Below are 20,807 nucleotides of genomic sequence, written 5' to 3'. Positions count from 1 at the left end.
TATATATAGAAAATGAAGTCAACTATTGTCGAGCCAAAGCAATAAACTCCTTTCTGATGTTTGCCAGAAAAGCGATCAAGTTGTTAGTTTCCTGAAGCCGTTTCTCCAGATTCGGCAAACACTGAAGGGCAGGGTCACTCGACACGACTGTAAAGACAGACATGGTAGTTTAACTCCAACATTTCAAAACACAGGACGAAGAAGACTTTGACATACTCTGGTAGGCTCCTTCAGCGTTGATCCCCATAGTCACAATATAGGCGCTATTCAACTCTGAGTGGTTGATATTTCGGAAAACAAACTGCAGTTTTTCCCCTAAAACAAATAAGAAAATATTTAAAAATAACATTTTACATCGTCGTTTTTTTTTTTGCAAGCATAAACAATTATGTATAAAGTGTAAATAACTGCAATCATTTCACAATATTTTACATTAATAAATCATTTTGATATGCAATGGTGTTACATAAATGTATAATTTTGTAAACACTAGTTGAGAGCAATTAAAATATGTTTAGTAATCAGTGGTGTCTTCTCTTATTTTTAAGGACTATAAGTCGTACTTTTTTCACAGTTTGGCTGGGGGTGAGACTTATATTATTAAAATATATAATTTCACGTGTTATTTTCACTCTGGCAGCCGCTAGAGGGCGCTCAAGGCTTGTGTACCAGTATCTGCTACTCCTGTACGATTGACAAATAAAGCACTTACTTACTCACTTACTGTACCACTGAAAATGTAAAAAAGTAAAGTTATGAGTGAGTGAGAAACTTGTGAGGGACTGGTAAAAAGCAGAGGTTACTCTTACTGCAATGAAGAAAATAAAGAAGAGCTAATCACGAGCTAAAAGCTAGATGACCACAGCTAGAACGACTTTGCAACGTGCTGCCAGGAGAGGCTCGTCAACGGTACAATTACGCCCCCAATGCCCCAGTGCGACTGATATATGTCTGTGTGCGTTTTATACTCCGGAGCGACTTATAGTCTGAAAAATACGGTATATTATTTATATGTAGATATATTTATTATGGACGTGTTTAGACAGCACCAACATGCAATTCTTCTTCCAGGGAGGTCCAGTGTTTGGGTTTGCAGGTGTAGTACCCTATCTGAACATTTGCACATATGACACAGGCTAGGCGACACTGTACGGACATGGTGTTGCTGCATAGTGAGAGTGACATCCACGGGTTACACGAAAATATTTCAGCCAAAATGTGTAAATAGTTAACTCAATGAGAGCTTGTTGGGATATATCTAAATGACAAATGCCTGATGTGCACTTGCCTGGCTCTGCCATACTATTCCCTGTCCATTCCACGCAGGGAATTAGTCTGGTCACGGAGCAATTGGAGCAGTTTGAACGGGCGGGCCTAACGCGCACAGTTTGTCAGTGAAATAAACCAATTAGCGGACGTGACGACAGCTGTCGTCCAATTCACAAAATATGAACTGAATATAAACTCACGTGGAGAACGCGGAGGCAAAATCTTCGACTACTTCATCCATGATTATTTTGGCTAATGTTAATTGAACTATCGTAGCCTTGTCATGTCTCTGTGACGGTCATGATTGGTTCGGTTAGGCTATAGCCGCCAATCAGAAACTTGTTAACCGTGTGTGGCCAGACCCACCTTCTTTCGCGCAGAAAAAAAAAATGTGGGTGTGGTTTATCAGGCTAGATGTGCACTGCCACATCACTGGCACCATGACAGAATAAAACAGTGGTGACTTTTTTTTTTTTTTGCCGTGACACACACTACTGTTCGATATATGTGTTTGCTCATCACTGCAGACTACGAGGAATGGATAAACCATAGAAAGCAATGAGTAGGATCTCACTCGTTTCCAATTAGTAATCTAAAACAGTTGTACTCAAACCTGTCACACCAAATACCATCTCATAAATATTTGACATGACCTTCAAATTGCCATCAGGCTTAGATCAAAACTAAGGTGGACCATGCATTAGAAAAGCATCAAATTAAATACATAAGTAAAAGTCTAAAATGGATAACCCTGCCTGAACAAGTCCAAGTACCACAGTCTGAGAACCACTGATCTAAAATATTACGGCATGTGTTGTACCTCTGGAAAATTCCGATTTGCCCATGATGGCCCGTATCTCCACTCCCAGATTGTCCTGGAAAATGTGTCGGGCTTTTTGCAGATTTTTCAGTCTCTTTTTGTTTGCCTTGTTCTGTGTCTCAATCGCTGTCGAGAAGAAATTTAGAAACAGTTTAGAGCGACATCCAGCACCGCCCACAGCAGGCACGAATTTACATGATTTGATTCCACCGCCACGTACCGTCGCGCCTCTTGGCCTGTTCCTCTTTGAGTTTCTCGATCTTGTGGATGATTTCTTCTTTCTTCATCTCCTTTTGCTCAATCTCAGACATGACTTCAGAAATGGCCCGATGTTTTTCCGCCAGTATCTTTCTCTTGTGTTCAAAGTCTAAGGGAAAATAAAGTATATGTTTCAAAACAAATCTCAGTAATAGGCCTAGAATAAGGTATGGTATGAGACTTCTGTGAATAAATAATGCATTGTATCCAAGATAATGTACTTCATTGAAATTATGTTTACATGCGTACAAAAAAAATGAAGATTTCTCTAAAATTTTCAAATGTAAAACATACCTTTTTTGAAAGATTCTATTGTCTCAAACAGCATCTCGTCATCCTTACATTTCTTTATACACACATCTGCAGAAACAACACCGTCATGCTATTTAACACAGCACAAATACCCGTAATCAAGTCAAAATTGCAATTTGAATGGTTGCAGTTGCAATATCCTGCATGTCCCCCATAGGGTCAGATCATGTTTAAAACCTGCTCGTTTAGTTCTTTTACATTTCAGAAGTTTGGATGTTCAGATTTCAGTCCTCACACAAGCTTCAATGTACTTGAATGTTTAGAATATGCAGTGGACTCAATATACATTCTAAAACATCAACCAATGGCATTACTAGTCAAAAACAACTATTTCAGAGCAGAACTATTTGCTGAAATACTGTGCATACCCGGTGGTCCTTACCCTGAGCAGACTTGACAGACTGCTTGTGAGTCTGGCACAGCTCGGAGGTCATGTCTATGATCTTGCCCAAAGCTTTGAGGTGCTGGCTGTGGATCCCCTCCATGGCCTTAGTGAAGCGGTCACTCGTGCCAGGGTCAGTGATGGATGTCATGGTGCTCTGAAATGTTTAAAAATAGGTTAATTTAGTCTTTTAATGACTATTTTTGACACGTTGTTAATGATATTTTTAGTTTTTTTTTTGCTTGAATGATTATAATAATGTAATAACAATGTTCTGTTAGACATTTCTTAAAGCTGGGGTAACTGACTTTTTGTTGTTCAAAAGTACATTTGTTTTTACCACCTCAGAGTGAGTTGTAAACACAGCACAAAACAGATATTGTTAAATTGTCTTCACCATATTATTTATTGAGCGATAGAAGATAGAAATATGCTCTAAATGAGTGGTATTGTTTTAGGGATGGTCACCCCTTTTCCACTCTTCCACTGCTCAAAGCTGTACACGAGCGTAAAACGCGCATATAAACAATTAACTAGAACTATTTGGACATGCAGGAGAGATTGTGTGTGCTAGAAACGAGTTTGGGCCATATAAAAAAAATGTTAAAGTTTGTGTGGGGAAAATCAGGTACTCCAGCTTTAATGTACAGACTGATATTTTTTGCTAAGGACGATACATAATAATAGTACGTAGATAATGTGATCAAAAACGAAGCAAGGACATGTTATTTTGGCATTTACATAAATAATATTGCAACAAAAGAGATCGCTCACTCGATACGAAAACATTCGGCCCAGATACCATCAATGGGGTTTTATTAGAAATAAAGAATACATAAAGAATAAATTGTGGCAAATAAAAACATTAACTGTCCAGTAACATTTGAAAGAATAGCACAGGGGTCAGTAAGCAAAAAACATGTCACGCCGACTGCGATTCTGTAAAGAAAAAAGTTATGTTTACATCCCGCGAGCTAATCCAAGCTAAGTGTCGCCAGTTCTTCTCGTATGATCAATTAACCAAAGGCATCACGCAGATCGGACTAAATAATACGCTGTGTTTGGCAAATAGTGGTCAAAAAGCACAACCCACAGCGTGAAAAGCTCAGTACGAACCTGTTTTAGTTAGAAAACAATCCACGGGGAAACGTCTTCCTTTTCAAAAGTCCGCGGTCTGTTGATTTCCGGTGATATTGTGGGCGGGGACTTTAAACCGGAAATACAAGAGATGATCGTTGTTTTGTCTTATTATTTCGCGTAGGTCCCAAAAACAAAGTATAGCAAAACTGCACACTTGCTTACTACTTAAAAAACAACATTTGAAAAGAATAATTAAAGCGTAATAGATAATATGCGCATTGATATGTCTATTTGGTAAAGGTTTGATCTCTCCTACTGAAATATGCATAGCCTATAGGCTACTTTTGCACGTACAAAATAATAATAATAATAATAATAATAATGATAATGTCCACCACTATTGTTATCAACACTTGGTTGCCAACTTGCCATACTTTATTATTTGTTGCACCTTTGCGCCATCTTGTGGTACTGTCGAGTAGGGGTGTTTGACGGTTTTAAGCAATGAAATGGCCTTTTGAGTGCCCCCTCTCTTCTCCTGCTGCTTTGGGCCATGGCTCTTTGTCCAACTGTCTTCCCTGGTGTTAATAAAGCTCTTTTTTTGTTATCTTTTTCATTTCACATATACATAAAGAAAATTCTGAAGGAAAGAAGAATTGTTTTAGAAAACAGCTGTGCTTCATGGTCTCTAGCACAAAGCTTTTACACCTGCACAGTTATTTGGCTACCTATAGGTCACTACATGAGTTCTAAGCAAAGACTGACCCAAAATGCATCTACATTGACTTGAGGACTTTGCACCCCCATGGTTTGTTTAGTAGACCCAAAACATATGTGAATGTAACAGACCCTTAGTGCAAAGGGGTCTATTATATCATCATTTGAGAAAACACTGCTAGCATTCACAAGCATTACCTTTTCCTGCTTCATAAATGAGATAGAATCAACAATCCAGGAATTCCTTAAAGATGTTTAATAAAAATACAAGATGATTTGAGTCTTTCTTTTTCTAAGACACCAGTAAACATAAATAAGATCCCTTTAAGGTAGAGGGCAAAATGTGATATGTAACACTGTAGCCTATATAAAAGTATTATTATTTATTATCATTATATAAAAGTTTACTTTCAGCACAGGAAAACAAAAAAAGAAACAATATCAGCAAAATAATCCCTCATCGATGCACTGTATTGTAAAATGCACATATGTTTAGCTAACCGGAGCCCCAGTCGTGACAAGTTTGTAGTAGGCTCCCATTTTGGCCATCAGAGTTCTGTGTGTGCCTTGTTCTATGACCGCTCCCTGGGACATAACGGCTATGATGTCAGCATTCTGGATAGTAGACAGTCTATGTGCGATCACGATGCATGTGCGCCCTTTCCTCGCCTCATCCAGAGCCACTTGCACAGTCTGAAAATAAAACAATGAAGTTGTAATTGAACATAGTAAGACAACATTCTGACCAACCTATGTTTAAAATTGGGAAGGAGACAAACTTTGAGCCGTAAGATTCATAAGGCAAGTTTGCAAAGCCAATCACCAACCAAATGATAAGATTCAACTAATTATATAGGTTTTGTGATGAGCACCTGCTCGCTCTCTGTATCCAGGGCAGAGGTCGCCTCATCCAACAGTAAGATCTTTGGGTTTCGGACAATGGCTCGAGCGATGGCGATCCGCTGCTTCTGTCCTCTCGAGAGCTGAGAACCCTGGGCGCCAACTTGGGTGTTGTATTTCTGAAAGAGTTAGAATAAAGGATTTCATAAGGTTTAGAAAGGCACTAGAGTGAAATTATTTGCCCAAAAAGCATGAGAACTGCGATGTTAAAACAAACTTTGAACCAAAAGATTAACATGGCAGGTTTGTGTGCCTAATCTTAAAGAAATGCATTCTTTTCATTCTAAACATAACTCTCAACATTCCAGACAAAGTGCGAAAGCAAATAATACTCGAGAGTTGACATTCATCTGGCTTCTGTTGTTATGCTGCGGCCACGCTGGAATGTCATCTGCATAACCTCTACAGCAATCAGGTGTAACATGTACATTTGCAGTTCGAATTTTGGATTATATATTTCAAAACGATGAATTGCCCTAAGAGTAATGCTATACTGTAGGCCCATGCCCTCCATCTGATATGATCAAATCTTCAAATTCTTGAATGTGAACACAACCTACATATTCTGACAGGTAATGACAAACGTATTATACTTCAAAACTATAAAAATGAAGATTAATTCTGGTCCATGCTAAGTCATATTATTTTTCATTTTCACTTTTCTTTTGATGCAAGTTTCAGCATTTTTACTGTCGCAGTCATATGTCCTTCTGTCACTTACTATATTTAATGTTTTTCCAACTTTCCTGATTCCACATTAACACATTTAAATGTAATCAGCAACTTTCACTGACCTCTGGCAGAGTCATGACAAAGTCGTGGAGGAAGGCTTTCTTGGAGGCCTCTATGACCTCGTCCATGCTGATGCTGCGGGTGTTGTCTCCATACCGAATGTTCTCTTCAATACTACAGTCAAACAGCACTGGCTCCTGGGACACGATCCCCATCTGAGACCTGAGGAACGGCACGCTGATGATCTTTGAGGAGCGCCCATCTACCAACTGACAACAGATGCTGTAAGTTGCAAGGATTTTTCCCTCACTTTCTTCTCATTTAGTGACTGCATCATGAGTAAATCTAAACACTCACCACATTTCCTTCATCCGGGTCATAGAAACGCTCCAGCAGCTGGACACTGGTGCTCTTCCCACAGCCGCTGCTCCCCACAAACGCCAGAGTCTCACCAGGCTTCACCGACACCGTCAGTCCATTCAGAACCTGGACATCTGGGCGGGTCGGGTATGTGAACTTACAGTTGAGGAACTCGATTTTCCCCTTAAAATGATCCTAAAAGATATTAAGCAAGCATTAAGATAAGGTTGTATTTATGTTCTAGAATTTGAGAAGCTAAGATGGAGGGCAGTAGTAAACATTTGAAACTTTATGCCAGGTTTTCTTTAATGTAGATAGGACCAGTAATTCCAAAGACATCAATAGTAAACCAAGTCTAAACATTTTGACAGGTGAAAGCCAAATTTTTACCATGAAATTCAGACCGACCATCCACCACAGTACTATTTATCACTATCTACAGTGTGAAATAATTTATGAGGTCAAACCCATGTCTGTCCGGTCGTGCTGTTGATTTTAGGAACACGGTCCACCAGTTTGAACAGCTGCGCGGCGGCGATCTTCGCTTTGGCGTAGTCTGGGGTGAATGAGGAGGCTTTGCCCAGTGCGGTGCCGCTGACCACCACTGCAGAGATCACCCTGGGAGCACAGCAAATGACCTTGATCTACATTGGTCAGCGGGTCACAGTAAAGCCTTCATTTCTGCGCATACAAAACACCCTTGAAGTCTCACACACACAGATCCGGCGAAACCAACCTGAAAACATATATGTACGACAGTCCTTCCTGCTGGACCAGGAAGCCTCCAAATCGATAGGAAGCAGCGGTGGACAAGAAGACGACGCACTGGGCGAACCCGAAGCAGATCCCGTAGATGTGGGCTTTTTTCAAGGCCGACTCAAAGGGAGGATTCAACAGCTCCTCGTACGCGTCGACAAAAGCACTTTCCTTCGCCAACCCTGCTATTGTCCTGATATTTGACAAAGCTTCACCGGATACCTACGAATCACATTGGGCATGTTTTTGAGCATGTATATGAGATATCTATGAGGTCATTCATTTACTACGTTGCATGCGATTAGTTTTGGCATCAGACAAAATAGAAATAATTTAAAAGAGGTCTGAAAGGTACACTGAACTCACTTGTCCCGCTGCCTCCATGGCTATTTTGTCTTCATTCGCAAACCCAGTCAACATTTTGGCTTGAAAAGCCCCCGACAGACCCAAGAACGGGAGGAAGCACAGGATGACCAGTGTTAACTTCCAGCTGAAGTAAAAGGAAATGGCAAAAGATACGGCGAGGCTGGTGATGGAGTTAACTATCATGCCGATCTGGGAGCCGGTGGCCTGTGAGAAAAATGCCAAATAATGTTAGGTAAAATAAACTGTGGTTATAAAATAAAACTGTTGACGTTTATCTTGTGGAGCAAGTGCAATGCAGATACATTACTTGTATTTATAAAAGAAATTTGATTAAATAATGGTAAATGGTAAATTTGACTGCTAAGGAATAGGAAAATATCGTTAGCCACATAGCATAATTGCCTAACTCTTTTTTGTTTTGATTTTGAGAAAACATGTAAAAAGACGTTTTATAGGAAACACATTGTTTTTCTCTTATTGCCATTTTAACAATACAATATGACTTAGGCAGTTATGTGGCTAACGATATGTGATTCGGGGTTACCAATGTAACCCCGGTTCTATGAAGCCCAGCTGAAGGTGGGTTATTATGCAAATTTTTCAGAGCTTTTTACCATGTTGCAATGTTCTCTCATCAAATGCATGCTTGGGAGATAATTGAGTAATCTTTGAAACTTCCCCAGTGGCTATTCTCAGAGAAAGCACCTCCTGTTCCCAAACAGCTCCTCCTGACGTCCTACATTTCCAGAAAATGCTTTTCTCACCTCTCCATCTCTTGCTAAGTTTAATTCATTCATTGCGGGGGGAAAAACACACTCGCCTTAGCTTCATTAAAGCCACAAGGAACAGCCCAGTCTATTTTCCCCCTTTATTCTTTTTATTGAAACAGCTTCACAGCAAAGGGGAGTGACATATCCATGGGAGCAAGAGGAGGGTGTGTGAGAGGGGCTTAGAGTGAGTTTGCTTGAATAACCAGGAATTTTGTTTCAGCTGTTGTAGATCAATGTTGCATTTTCTAACCAACCAAGGTGTGTTTGATAATTTTATCAAATTCCTGCAAGAAGCATTTCCCCCCTCTTTAATTATTTCCCAATTTGAGCATCTAAAGATATGCACAAGTTATGATTATTTTAAACTCTTATTTGATATTTGCTCCTCCTGATAAAAAGTGAATAAAAAGTGGAAAACAAATGTCCCTACCCCTTGGACCATGGATGCGTCCGTGGCCAGTCTGGTGGTCAGCGTTCCAGGGCTGTTCATGGGGTCATCAAACCAGCCCACCTCCTGCTTCAGCATGGCCTGGAAACCCAGTCTCCTCAGCCGGCGGGTCAGCAGCTCTCCAGACTTGGCAAACGCATAACCCTAATATAGAGAATTTGACACAAAACATAAAAGCTAAACTAAAAGCAAAAGAAAACAAGTTACTCTGCTATATGTGATTGGCCCTTGAAACCTCCCTCTACTTCCCCTGTTTCCTTCTAAGTCATATTTCATGGACCAAAACATAAGTCATGGAACACAAACCTGCAGAAACTGTGAGAAGAAGCTGCCCACTCCCACGATGCAGAACAGCACACACACTGCATCGATCTGTGTTCTCTGCGCAACCACGTCTTGGATGGCAAAAGTCTATGAATGCAAACGCACTGTGTATGACACAAATGGCACAAAGCTGACATTTGGTAAAGTTGAAGTTCATTTATATAGCACTTTTCATGCCCAGGCACAGCTCAACGTGCTTCAGCTGCACAAAATACCAACCCCAAGGATCTGGCTGAACAGAACTGCATAGATGGGGTTGAGTGACCCATTGACCGCTGCACCCAATGAGCCTAGCAGCATGTAGGGCCACTCCGGCTGGTTGTACTTCAGGATGCGGGCCACAGGGGCGGCCTCCTCTCGTTCATTATCCTAACACAGGAATAGGTCTTAATATTTGGATAGCAATTTATATACATTTATTTAAAATACTGAAAGTCAAGTAAACGTTCTACAACTCCTGCAATATCTACTTCTACAAGCCTTCTACCATTTATTTAGTTGACTACATTTATATGAATATGGGTTTCCTCGACTAAAACTAGACTAAACATTAAAATAATTCTTTGACTTAAATTAGACAAAAGCTAAACACATTTCCACATCCTTTACCTTTGAAATGACATTGTCTTTGCTGGATAATATTTGAAGACCTCCTGATATTGCGTCAGGCACAAACTCACAGGATTTTACGCTATGAGATCGAAATCGGATGGAACCCCTGAAGCAATTAAACAAAAGATCATTGTTATAATATTTATAATAATTGCTATATGAGCTTTCCACAAAACATTTTTTTTTTACCTGTGGCTCCCTTGGCTCATCCTCCTTTGATCGAAGTCTTCTTCAAAAGAGTCACTGAGAGCATCTGAAAATAAGAATATATCAAAACAAATCGATACAGCCTTAATACCAGGACTTCCTGTGGTTTGCAGAAGATCAGACGGACCAATAGATTTACCCTTTCACCCCTGCTGAGCGCTCAAAAATTAACCCACTCTGTCAAAGTGTACTGTACGTGTGAGCTGCCACACACGCACACGCACGCACTCACACACACACACACACACACACACACACACACACACACACACACACACTCACACACACACACACACACACATATGCACACATATGTTCTAATAATCAGTTACCAATACATCACTATAAGGAAACACGGGCAATGCGATCACAGTTAAGACAGCCTCTTCACTTGCTCTTTGCCCTGTTGTTTAAAATTGACACAGAGTAGGGGAGGAAGGGGAGTTTGTATATGTTGCTCTTGATACTGTGTGCTCTTTAACCAGTGTTAAGATCTTAAGATTATATACTCAAGGGCCAGATTTCACCCGCAGGTCTGACTTTGCATACACAATGGGGATTTTAAAATGTAATTTAGAGTTTGTACGTAATTAGTTTGTCACTATAATGATTATGTATTCACCAGTAGTTGACCTTTTCTATATATTGCTTTGGTTAATGTTACCCAAACCAAAGGGTTAACCCTGTTGTAATCAGGAGCATCAAACTGAGCAGGTCAAGTCTTCGAAGTAACTGGGCGTGCATATTGATAACCTGCTCATGTGGGACGTACACATTGAGCATTTGTGTTCTAAACTGTCCCAAAGACTCCGCTATTGAAGAAGACTGCGTCTATTTGGTGTGAGCACAGAAATGTTGACTCACTTCTACAATGCTATTGTAGAGAGTCTTGTTTAGTATGGGATCGTTGCCTGGTATGGTCCTCTAACAGTGCAGAGCAAAACACAAACTGAGAGACTAGTCCTGACAGCCAAGAAGCCACCCAACAAGAAAGAGTTCCCTTCAATGAAAGACATTTTTGAGAATCCATCACATTTTCTGAAGAGTGAATACGAAATTCTCCCATCAGGCAGACATTAAAGTAATCCAAAAATGCTGAGATATTGTCAATCTCTTTCAATTTCCTTTCGGGGGGAAGACCCCCAGACCCCTCTTCATGGTCTGAAACAAGTAACTATACAAAGTGTACTTGCCATTGCTTTTGTTGGAAGGACTTCTGTTCTGCAGTGTCACCAGGGTAAAGTAGACTCCTTTTTTCTCTAAGAGTTCACTGTGAGTGCCCCTCTCCACTGCCTGCCCGTGGTCGAAACCAACAATGACGTCTGCATTCCGAATGGTGGACAGTCTGTGGGCTATAGATATGGTAGTCCTTCCCAAGCGAACCTGAGGGCAAAGCATTCTCAACGGGTTGCGTTCACAAGAAATCCTAACTTTCCAGAGAGCCCATGGTTTAATCCTCTCTGTGGCCACTTACTTTATCCAGCGCCTCTTGTACCACAGCCTCACTCTCGTTGTCCAGAGCGGAGGTGGCCATATCCAGCAGCAAGATTTTAGGATTTCGGATCAGAGCTCGAGCGATGGCGATTCTCTGTTTCTGTCCCCCGCTCATCTGCCCACCACCCTCTCCTACCAAAGTGTCAAATTTCTGGAAAACAGTGCAACACACCTTTTTTTTCTGCATAATTGTACAAATTGTTGGATACTGGATTAGTATGATATCCCCCAGCTAAGAAGTTCCCAGGGATCAATGTTCAGATCTTAAGTTTGATCAGGAGCACCAAGCTGGAGGTCTTTAGCCTGCTGTGCATGTTTTAGGGGGATGGGGTAAACCAAAGCGGTAGGACCTGCTAATTCTACACAGACAGCCGCCACCATTTCACACATAAGATATCAAATAGTACTCTGAAAATCAGCCCACCGATAATAATATGGTGTATAATTAATATCATTCTAAATTGAGGAACAGAAACTCAGAGTAAACATATATAATTCTTAGCACATTCAGTGGCGTACCTGTGGTAAGTCCATGATGAAATTATAAGCATTTGCCTCTTTCGCTGCATCAATAATGTCCTCCATGGAAACCCCTGGTCGACCGTAACGTATATTCTCCATGATGGTCGTGGCAAACAGCACTGGCTCCTGCTCGACTACACCGATGAGAGAGCGCAGCCACTGGATGTTCAGGCTGCGGATGTCGTGCCCATCCAACGTTACCTAGAAATTGAAAGATAAGCTTACAAAATTCGGAATAATAGTTGTAAAGGCTATCAGCCAATAATAGCCAATATTTCTGGGAGTGAACGGAATAGAGACTTCCTGAGCTAAGTCAGGGCTTTAAAACAACTCTCTAGGCCTCAGGCAAACAGAGAAACATCGCAATGAAAATTGTTTAGCTACAAGTTCGTTAAACACAAGTTTCACCAACTAAACCTCAGTGAATATAGAAATACTGCATGTCATTTTGAAGAACAGAACCTGGAGAATAAACCTCCACAATTGTATTTTTGATCGCTGCGCAAAATGCCGCGGCTAGCAACAGTATGCTAATGCTAATGGCAGTATGCTAATGCAAGTATTTCTGTTTTTACAGGAATATAGATCAGACATTTGGAATAATCGGCCAAAGAATTGGTCAAAAATATTGGCCGTGCATATCGCCATCGGCCAATAAAAATCCCCCCGAAATAGGCATCGGCCAAAGAAAAACTCATATTGACCACTAGTCAAAAACAAGTTAACTTTACTTTACTTAACAAGAAAGGTTCTTGCATTCGAAACATGTTGAATCGTTGAGGATGAGTTTGTAGTATTTGGTACAGTCTGTTTGATTGTAGCTACCTTTCCTTCGTCAGGATCGTAGAATCTTTGGATTAGCTGAATGGCAGTGCTTTTCCCCATTCCACTGGGTCCAACAAATGCTGTGGTCTCTCCATTTTGGATCACCACATTCAGGTCGTTCAAAATCTTAACAAGGAACAGTTTAGATAATTAAAGACACATGAGCTTTATTATTTCCCATTCACTTAAAATTCTGTGTGAAAAGGAAAAAACATCTGAAGCAGTTTAGATAAAGCTAAAAACAATTGCCATCAATATGCAGGGCTACTCAAGCATCCGACTTTCTTTCCTACCTTTACATCTGGTCTGGATGGATAATGGAATGTGACATTGTGAAACTCAATATCCCCTTTAACCTTGTCTAGTTTGTGTCCATCTTCAGAAAAACAATCAATAAGTGGTTTCTGAAAAGAAAAAGAAAATAATTCTATAATTTGTTTCATACATAGGACAACAAACTCATATTTCTTTTGATTTGATTTTACCCTGTCTATGGTGTCAAAGATCGTCTTGGCAGCAGCTCGACCTGAAGCGAATGCCTCGAGACACGGAGAGGCCTGTCCAAGGTTCATAGCGCCCATCAGGACGCCAAAGAAAACCTGCAAAACAGTGACGTATAATCATTAAAGTGACCTACATGTAAAAAATACTAGAGGCGGGAGTAAGTCACTAGACACAAGTCCCAAGTAAGCCCGGTCAGGGGGTCGAGTCAAGTCGTAGCTTTCGTCAAGTCAAATCAAGTCACACTGTAAATTAGGCCGAAATAAATAAGCTGCTTTTTAAAGGTATGATAAGGTATTTTAAGGTATGAAAAACTTTTAAATTGTTGCTGAAACTACCTGATATTTTATGACTTAATTTAGAGTAAAACTGTGTTGAAAATGTGCGGACAAATGCTGCCTTCTGGTGGGCGTCATGGAATCATTCAGAGGTGCCAAGGCTAATAAAAAAGAAATGCAACTGCTAAAACATGAACTATTAAGGTAAGCTACATGCAAGTGTTATGCTAACACCAGCTGAAGTTGCGCTAACAGTGGCTAAATGCTAATATAGGCAAAATCCCCTTTTAGAACAGCGGTATGATGTTGTGAAATATTATATCTGTATGACCTGCCTGTTTTAGTGGGGGCTGTTCACTTTCATGTTTGCCTATCAGAGGCCAGCAGTTTGTTCACGTTACGTGGCCACAGCCAGCCTGTGGAAAGGCAGCTTACGGGCTTGTCATTGCAGTGTGAAAGTGCCATTTCACTACAACTAAATTGTAAAAATCTAGTTTTGTAGGTTTAAAGGATATTAAACTTAGATTACATAATTTATAAGGATGTTTTCTGTGCTTTTATATTTTAATGTCCAATATTGCAAAAAGTACATGAATTAAGAGTGATGCAAATTGATATTTAGGGTTCAATAGACACTTCAGTTTCAAGAAATTAGAATTTTCGGGCAATTGATAGGGCTTTACAGGGATATGGAATTTTCATACTATTATCGATGCAATCTTAAAAAGTGTATTTCTAAACCAGTCTAAATGTAAATATGCTTAGCCGGAGAAGAAACCACATGAAAAAGGGACTGAGCCAACGTGCACACAAGCCTCCACAGTACCTGAACGAGAGTTCCAGGTGACAGCTCCTGCGTGTCCAGGACTAGCTTGGATCCGTACCAAAAGGCCAGGCCGTAACAAAGGAAAATGATGCACCACAAATATCCCTGGAATACTCCGATAATGGTGCCCTTTCTCACTCCCCAGTCCTGGGCCGCCGCCAGGTTCTGATCATACCTTTTGCAAAAATCAGTCAATCATGAAAATTCACAACCTTAACATCTGTTTTATGTTCTTCACGGTTTTTGAAAGAGCTTTGTGGCAGTATGCCGTTTTTTGACATCATGGGAATAAATACCTATCTTCTTCTTTCTTCTCTCCACCAAATGCTGCCACGGTTCTAATAGAGGACAGCACCTCCTCTGCCACAGCTCCAGCTTTGGCATAGGCCATAAGCTCTCGTCCAGTCAACCGCGCTACAGCCTGGGCACAAGGAAGACTCGCTCAGTAATCCAAGACAAAAATGATCGTATTGGACTATATTTCTTCATTTGTGGGCTTCTTTCTTACCATAGCCATGAGTCCGGCCCCTAACCCGATGAGAGGGCTCACTGCTATCACCACGAGTGTCAGCTTCCAGCCTCCGATAAACCCGACCAAAAAGCCAACGACAAATGTGGAAAGCCTCTGGAGGAAGATAGACACCTGGTCAGCGATGGCATTGTTGATCTTGTTGATGTCACTGGAAAGGGACAGGGTCAGGAGATACAGAACCAGCACGCATCGCAGGAATAAAACACTATACGACTTACTCTGATATCCTCGTGTTGAGCTCTCCGGCCGAGTTGCAGTCGAACCAGCCGATCTCCATTCTCATCACCTTGCGGAAATAGATCTTACGGATCTTCTGGACCTGCCTGGCAGCCGCAGACACCCAGAAGAATATCTAAATGGTGGAAAAAGTCACCTTCAAACATCGGATACAATGATATAGGATTTACTACGAAAACAAAGCTCACTTGGATGTAACCAAGAAACAAAACTCCAGCCGCGATTCCTATGTAGTAATATGCGAACATGGTCAGCTCTGCTTCGATGTCCGCCCTGGGAAGATGAATGAAAAGTAAACAAGGGTTATTTCAGAGTGAGGTAGAGGTTCGAAACTCCTGAATTAAGCAAAGTGTTGTCCTAATAGTGTGTGCTTTGACTATTTAGTTAAGGCTTTCATTTTGTTAAGTTAATTTTGTCAGTTAAACCTACTAAGCTAATATGTTTGAACCTCTTAACCCGCCCACATGAGTGTATTTTCTCCATTTTGGCACTACCCAAATCTAAACGCTTCTTGGAGAGCTCATTTGAAAAGCTAAGGCCTTGTGTTGTTGCCATGTTGTTTTGTTTTGCTTTTTTCAAGTTCTCTGTCATTTATGTCATTTTTAGTTGCTCTTTTCTTGCTTTTGTGTGGCTTTTTTATTGTGTTTTAGTCACATTTTTGTTGACTTTTGGTCAATTGTTGTTGTTTTTTTTTGGGGGGGGGGGAGCTTTTAGATTTGGGTAAAGTTGAACTGGAGAAAATGCAAATGTGAAGGTGAGGGTAAAGAGGTTAGAGAGTAGAGTAACCACTGAAGATCCAAAGAGAACTCAAAGATGTGCTTACAGCTTGAAACTCAATTACACCTATATTTTTGATGAGATAACATAAAATAAAAATATAAAATGGCCAACTTGCATCTAGCCCCTTTAAGTGACGGAAGTACCTTATCCATACTTTTGTTTACATCTGCGGATCTCAACTTGGAACAGGCCACCGTTTTTCCATAATGAGATCTGTTCTTACCTTACCTTAGACAAGTGATGCGCTCAGTCATGCAAAAAGATCAAAGATGTTGTTAGCACTTAGCCCCTCCTCCTCTCCGCTATGGGGCCAAACGGGGGTGAAGTTAGAAGCGACCAAGCTCTTCCACGTTTTCGCCAATTTAAATACGGTTTCTTATTTAGTAAAACCTCTTCACTTTACTGTGCGGACGTCGACGTGCCCCTAAGGTGTTGTTACGCCTCACAGTATAGCACACCTCTATATCCGCTTAGAAAATCGACATGTTTGCGTAGAAGAGCTTGGTCGCTTCTAACTTTTATTCTTTTGTCTTTTATTCCTCGAGCTTTAACAGTGTTTTACAAATCTGCTTTATAGATGTTTTTATTCATTTTTTTGTATATTGCTGTTTTTATTCTATTGTAATTGACACATTTCAGGTTAAATATTTTGTTCTTTCCTGCTATGTCAAATTTAATAAACCTAAACTTCACCCCCCTTTGGCCCCACTGAGCACACGCACAAAGACCAGGTACACATCAGCTCGTCTAAGCTCAGGTAAGAATATATTTCCGTATTTAAAAATGGTTGACTGTTCCTTTAAAGAGGGGGTATTATGTTTTTTTCAATCACATAGCACCAGTCTAGCACACTATAATGTTGACCAAACCTTCTGTTGGTCTGTAAATGCAGTAAATTAGAATAACTGCCTTGTATAAAATTGCTCTCTCAAAATGGCTGTACCGAATGTCTTGAAATAGGCCTCTGTCTCTTTAAGAACCTCTGACTTTTGGCTGGTGACAAAAGCTCGGAGGCGTCTCCAGGAGGTGGGGGCGTTCCTAGGAGGACTCAGGCAAACCTATCCCTAAAATAGCCGCCATCAGAGTTTTTACAGATTACTCAAAAATACGTGAATGTGCCAAGGCAACACTTCAGGCATGTTTTTAATGAGGGAATGACATAATAACATGATGTAAAGCTTGAAAAAGTCGATTTTGCATAATACCCCTCCTTTAACTTTTCTTTTTGTTTTTTACTCACACTAATAATCAAAGAACGTTTGCAATCACAGCTGTTTAAAGTCACACTGCGAAAACATTCAAGGTTAAACGCTGCTACGTCACAAGAGCAATTCAACTGTCATAAACCGAACATGCCAGAGATACTGTACCAAACAAGCTCCTGATAATCAGCAAGTCACCAACAATACAGTGGTCATTCAGCACAAGCACTTGGAAAAGAACCTTATATATTAAACCTGATGTTTTATGTAAAACAAAGTAAAACTGCAACATCTCCACTATGCTGCATTTTCTACATTTTCTGCATTTCAAGTGGGAAATGAAGCAATACAAACCTACTATGGAGACATAGTTTTTCAGACAATGTGAGGTCACATCGTGATCACTAATTGCATTACTCACCCACAGGAGAAAGTCCTGTTCTCTGCATTCAGATAAAGAGTCCCGTTTCTCCAGTATATGCTGCCGTTGCTGCACATTTTGTTGATGTCTTTCAGCTCCTGGATTTCGAGCTCGTAGCCCACAAACGTGTCGGTCATCATGCCGAACACCAGCATCATGAGGGGAGGGGCAGCACCGTGAGCCACGGCGCACACGCACCCCGTCGCCATCATCGCTATGTCCTTACAGGTCGCGAAACGGAACTGGGGGGAAACGTTTCAATTCGATTTAGCTTGTTTTACTGTCTCCACACAAAAGGAGAAAAATAAGATATCATTTTTCATTCTAGTTACTTTAAAAATGAACTGTACTCACCAGTTGAAAATATCCAACTGTCACATTACTCTTCTTTTTGTCTTCACTCCTGTATAGAAATACTTAAATTACCATGAGTCCATTTCCCAAAACCCAATATTATTATTTGACTTGATTTATTTTCTACACTTCTGAATTAGTTGTATTTAAAGATGAGACATGTTATTTTCTTAATTTGGAGAACAACAAATGTGTCAGCACAGCTCAGTCCTGGACCAAGTATCCTCCTCCTTAGTTTGAATCACGTTACTCCTGATCAAACTTGACAATGCAACAAATAATATTAAAATATTAAAAATTAAAATATCTAAATAAATAATTAAATCCACTCACGCTTTCCTGTTGTCTGCTGTAAAAAACACACACACAAAAAAACACCATTAACATTCACAACGATGCATGTACTGTATGGAAATCTATATCCAATCTATATTCAAGATGGAGATGGGGATTGAATGTTATTGAGGTGACAATAGCTTGGATAGTAAGTCAGTTATTTACTACCATTAGTTAGTTTTGTATCGTCTGTTTTGAGGAGAATCGTGTATTCCAAGGATAGACCTGGGACTCGCTCATAGTCCTTAAGCACAGTATTGTTGCACTGTCAAAACTGGATAAAAGGTTCATTTTGTTGTCGTGAATGTTGGCTTGTCATATATGCACTTTAAGTTTGGTAGTAAAGTATTTGGAACATGTAGTTTAGCAGAATAAACTATTTTGGACAAAACTTTCAACGGTGTTAGTAAAAGGCACCAACGACGTCCTCAGAGTGGCATTTGCCCGGACAGTATTTGAAAAGTAGACATCAGAATAGTTTAACATGAATACTAAATTGAGAGTATAAAATCTCCATAATTTTAACATAACATTAATAATAATTGGAGGCGATTATGACTCAATCTCAATCTGTACAGAAATGCCAAATAGATATTAAATACTTTTGTTGTCGTCATCTTGGGTGCTGTGCTTGAAGTTTTTCTTCTTCATGCTTCCAGTCCGGTCCACTCTTTGGCGTCCTGTGTCAACGAGAAATCAAATTGAAACAAAAAAAAAAAGTACAATTTCATGCTGCAACATTATTAACATATCACAGAATAACATTACCTCTGCTTCTACTCTTCCTGTGTCCTACCCCACAAGAAGACAGTGATATCTGCTATTCAGGTAACCTATGCCTTTTCTATTATCTACTCCCCCATTGGGCTGATAAGACGTGTGTCAGCTGACCTTAACCTGGGGTGGGTCGAATATTACAACTGTGCGTCCGAGCACTATTGATGATAAAGACGGCTAATGATAACGCGAGGTCCTTCGCCTGTGCCACATGGGTTGAATGACCGCAAGGACAGTGTAATGCAATTAAATGCAATAATAATGACAATATTACAAGTGGACAACATTTAAAAATACTAGGGTAATCGATTTCTTTGTGAAATACAAAATTAACAACAAACACAAAAAAACATGTCACTGATGTACTTTCGAAAAAGTTTTCAATTTGTCTCTATATTAGGTTGTTTTAGTGGAGGAGGATGTTTAGCTAAAAGAGACTTCGTCAGCAACTAATGAGCTAAGACTGAACTAACAGTGGGAGTAAAAAGTGAGTCCACAGTCATAAAAATGGTCATAAATGTGGTCTGATCTTTATTAAAATCACAAGAACGAGCAAACAGTGTCTGCTTAACCTCTTAACTCCCGCCTGAACTGAGAGGATCTTTTTCCTCACGTTAACAGATTTTTTTCCATAATTTTCTTGTTGGGTATTCAACTAATTTTTGTAACTTTTTTTTCCATATTTTTTTTTTTTCATTTTTTCTCACACGTTTGTCTTTTTTTTTGTCTTTTCTTTGTCATTTTTTTTATCACATTTTTGTCATTTTTTTGTCACATTTTTGTCATTTTTTTGGTCAAATTTTTATCACATTTTTGTCACATTTTTTAATTTTTTTGTCAATTTTTTGTCAATTTCTTGTGACATTTTTGTGTCATTTTTGCCACTTTTTCATCCATTTCTCGTCACTTTTTTGTCAATGTTTTCTCACTTTTTTGTCACATTTCCATCATTGTTTTCGTCACACAGCTTTTTCCCAGAAGCTTTTGAAATGGGGTAAAGCCAAACTGGAGAAAATGTGCTTGGTTCAAGTGGGAGTTAAGGGGTTAAACAAATTAAATACCACCCAAACATTTACTACATTTTATCATATTTTTATTGAGCATACGTTTTGTAAAGAGTGTGGTGGATGCCTCTACCGCAACCATTTTGTATTGTTTGTTTTGTCATAATTTACCTTAGTTACAAATGACACAACACATTATGTTAACTTGATTCATTTCTTTATTTTGAGGCTTCAGTTAATTTGGGTTGAATTGTTTACTTACACTTGCTGGAGGGGTTGGAGGCCATGTTGAAACCTTGGAATGTACCAAGTCAATGAACTGACGGGGAACACTAATTGTCACACGTTTATTCGGTTATTCTTCTGGTTGAACTTACCTTATATGCACTTATCATTTTGAGCTAA

The 20,807-nt window shown here is 39.9% G+C and overlaps 2 protein-coding genes across 2 annotated transcripts; both read right to left on the bottom strand.

Moving 5' to 3' along the window:
* Positions 1 to 5: 5 nt before the first annotated feature.
* On the bottom strand, positions 6 to 4,231 carry spc25 (SPC25 component of NDC80 kinetochore complex). Its single transcript, XM_079562720.1, has 7 exons — positions 4,158 to 4,231; positions 3,042 to 3,198; positions 2,642 to 2,707; positions 2,310 to 2,456; positions 2,090 to 2,215; positions 217 to 315; positions 6 to 147 (listed from the first exon to the last, which is right to left on the bottom strand). Exons 2-7 carry the CDS (start codon positions 3,190 to 3,192, stop codon positions 23 to 25), a joined length of 714 nt encoding a protein of 237 aa, XP_079418846.1. The 5' UTR covers positions 3,193 to 3,198; positions 4,158 to 4,231; the 3' UTR covers positions 6 to 22.
* A 931-nt stretch (positions 4,232 to 5,162) lies between these two features.
* On the bottom strand, positions 5,163 to 20,689 carry abcb11a (ATP-binding cassette, sub-family B (MDR/TAP), member 11a; the record flags this gene model as incomplete). The annotated part of the gene is made up of 27 exons (XM_079563770.1): positions 5,163 to 5,531; positions 5,711 to 5,857; positions 6,533 to 6,739; positions 6,828 to 7,025; positions 7,298 to 7,448; positions 7,567 to 7,808; positions 7,953 to 8,156; positions 9,153 to 9,314; positions 9,477 to 9,581; positions 9,714 to 9,863; positions 10,104 to 10,212; positions 10,296 to 10,359; positions 11,507 to 11,696; positions 11,788 to 11,958; positions 12,327 to 12,530; positions 13,155 to 13,280; positions 13,448 to 13,558; positions 13,640 to 13,753; positions 14,760 to 14,934; positions 15,056 to 15,180; positions 15,268 to 15,439; positions 15,510 to 15,643; positions 15,717 to 15,801; positions 17,932 to 18,173; positions 18,286 to 18,334; positions 18,619 to 18,634; positions 20,665 to 20,689. 27 exons carry the CDS (start codon positions 20,687 to 20,689, stop codon positions 5,331 to 5,333), a joined length of 3,879 nt encoding a protein of 1,292 aa, XP_079419896.1. The 3' UTR covers positions 5,163 to 5,330.
* Positions 20,690 to 20,807: the final 118 nt, after the last annotated feature.

The sequence above is a fragment of the Gobius niger genome, assembly GCF_951799975.1.
Source record: "Gobius niger genome assembly, chromosome: 9".
Lineage (NCBI taxonomy): Eukaryota > Metazoa > Chordata > Actinopteri > Gobiiformes > Gobiidae > Gobius > Gobius niger.
This window is presented reverse-complemented; position numbering and strand designations above follow the sequence as displayed.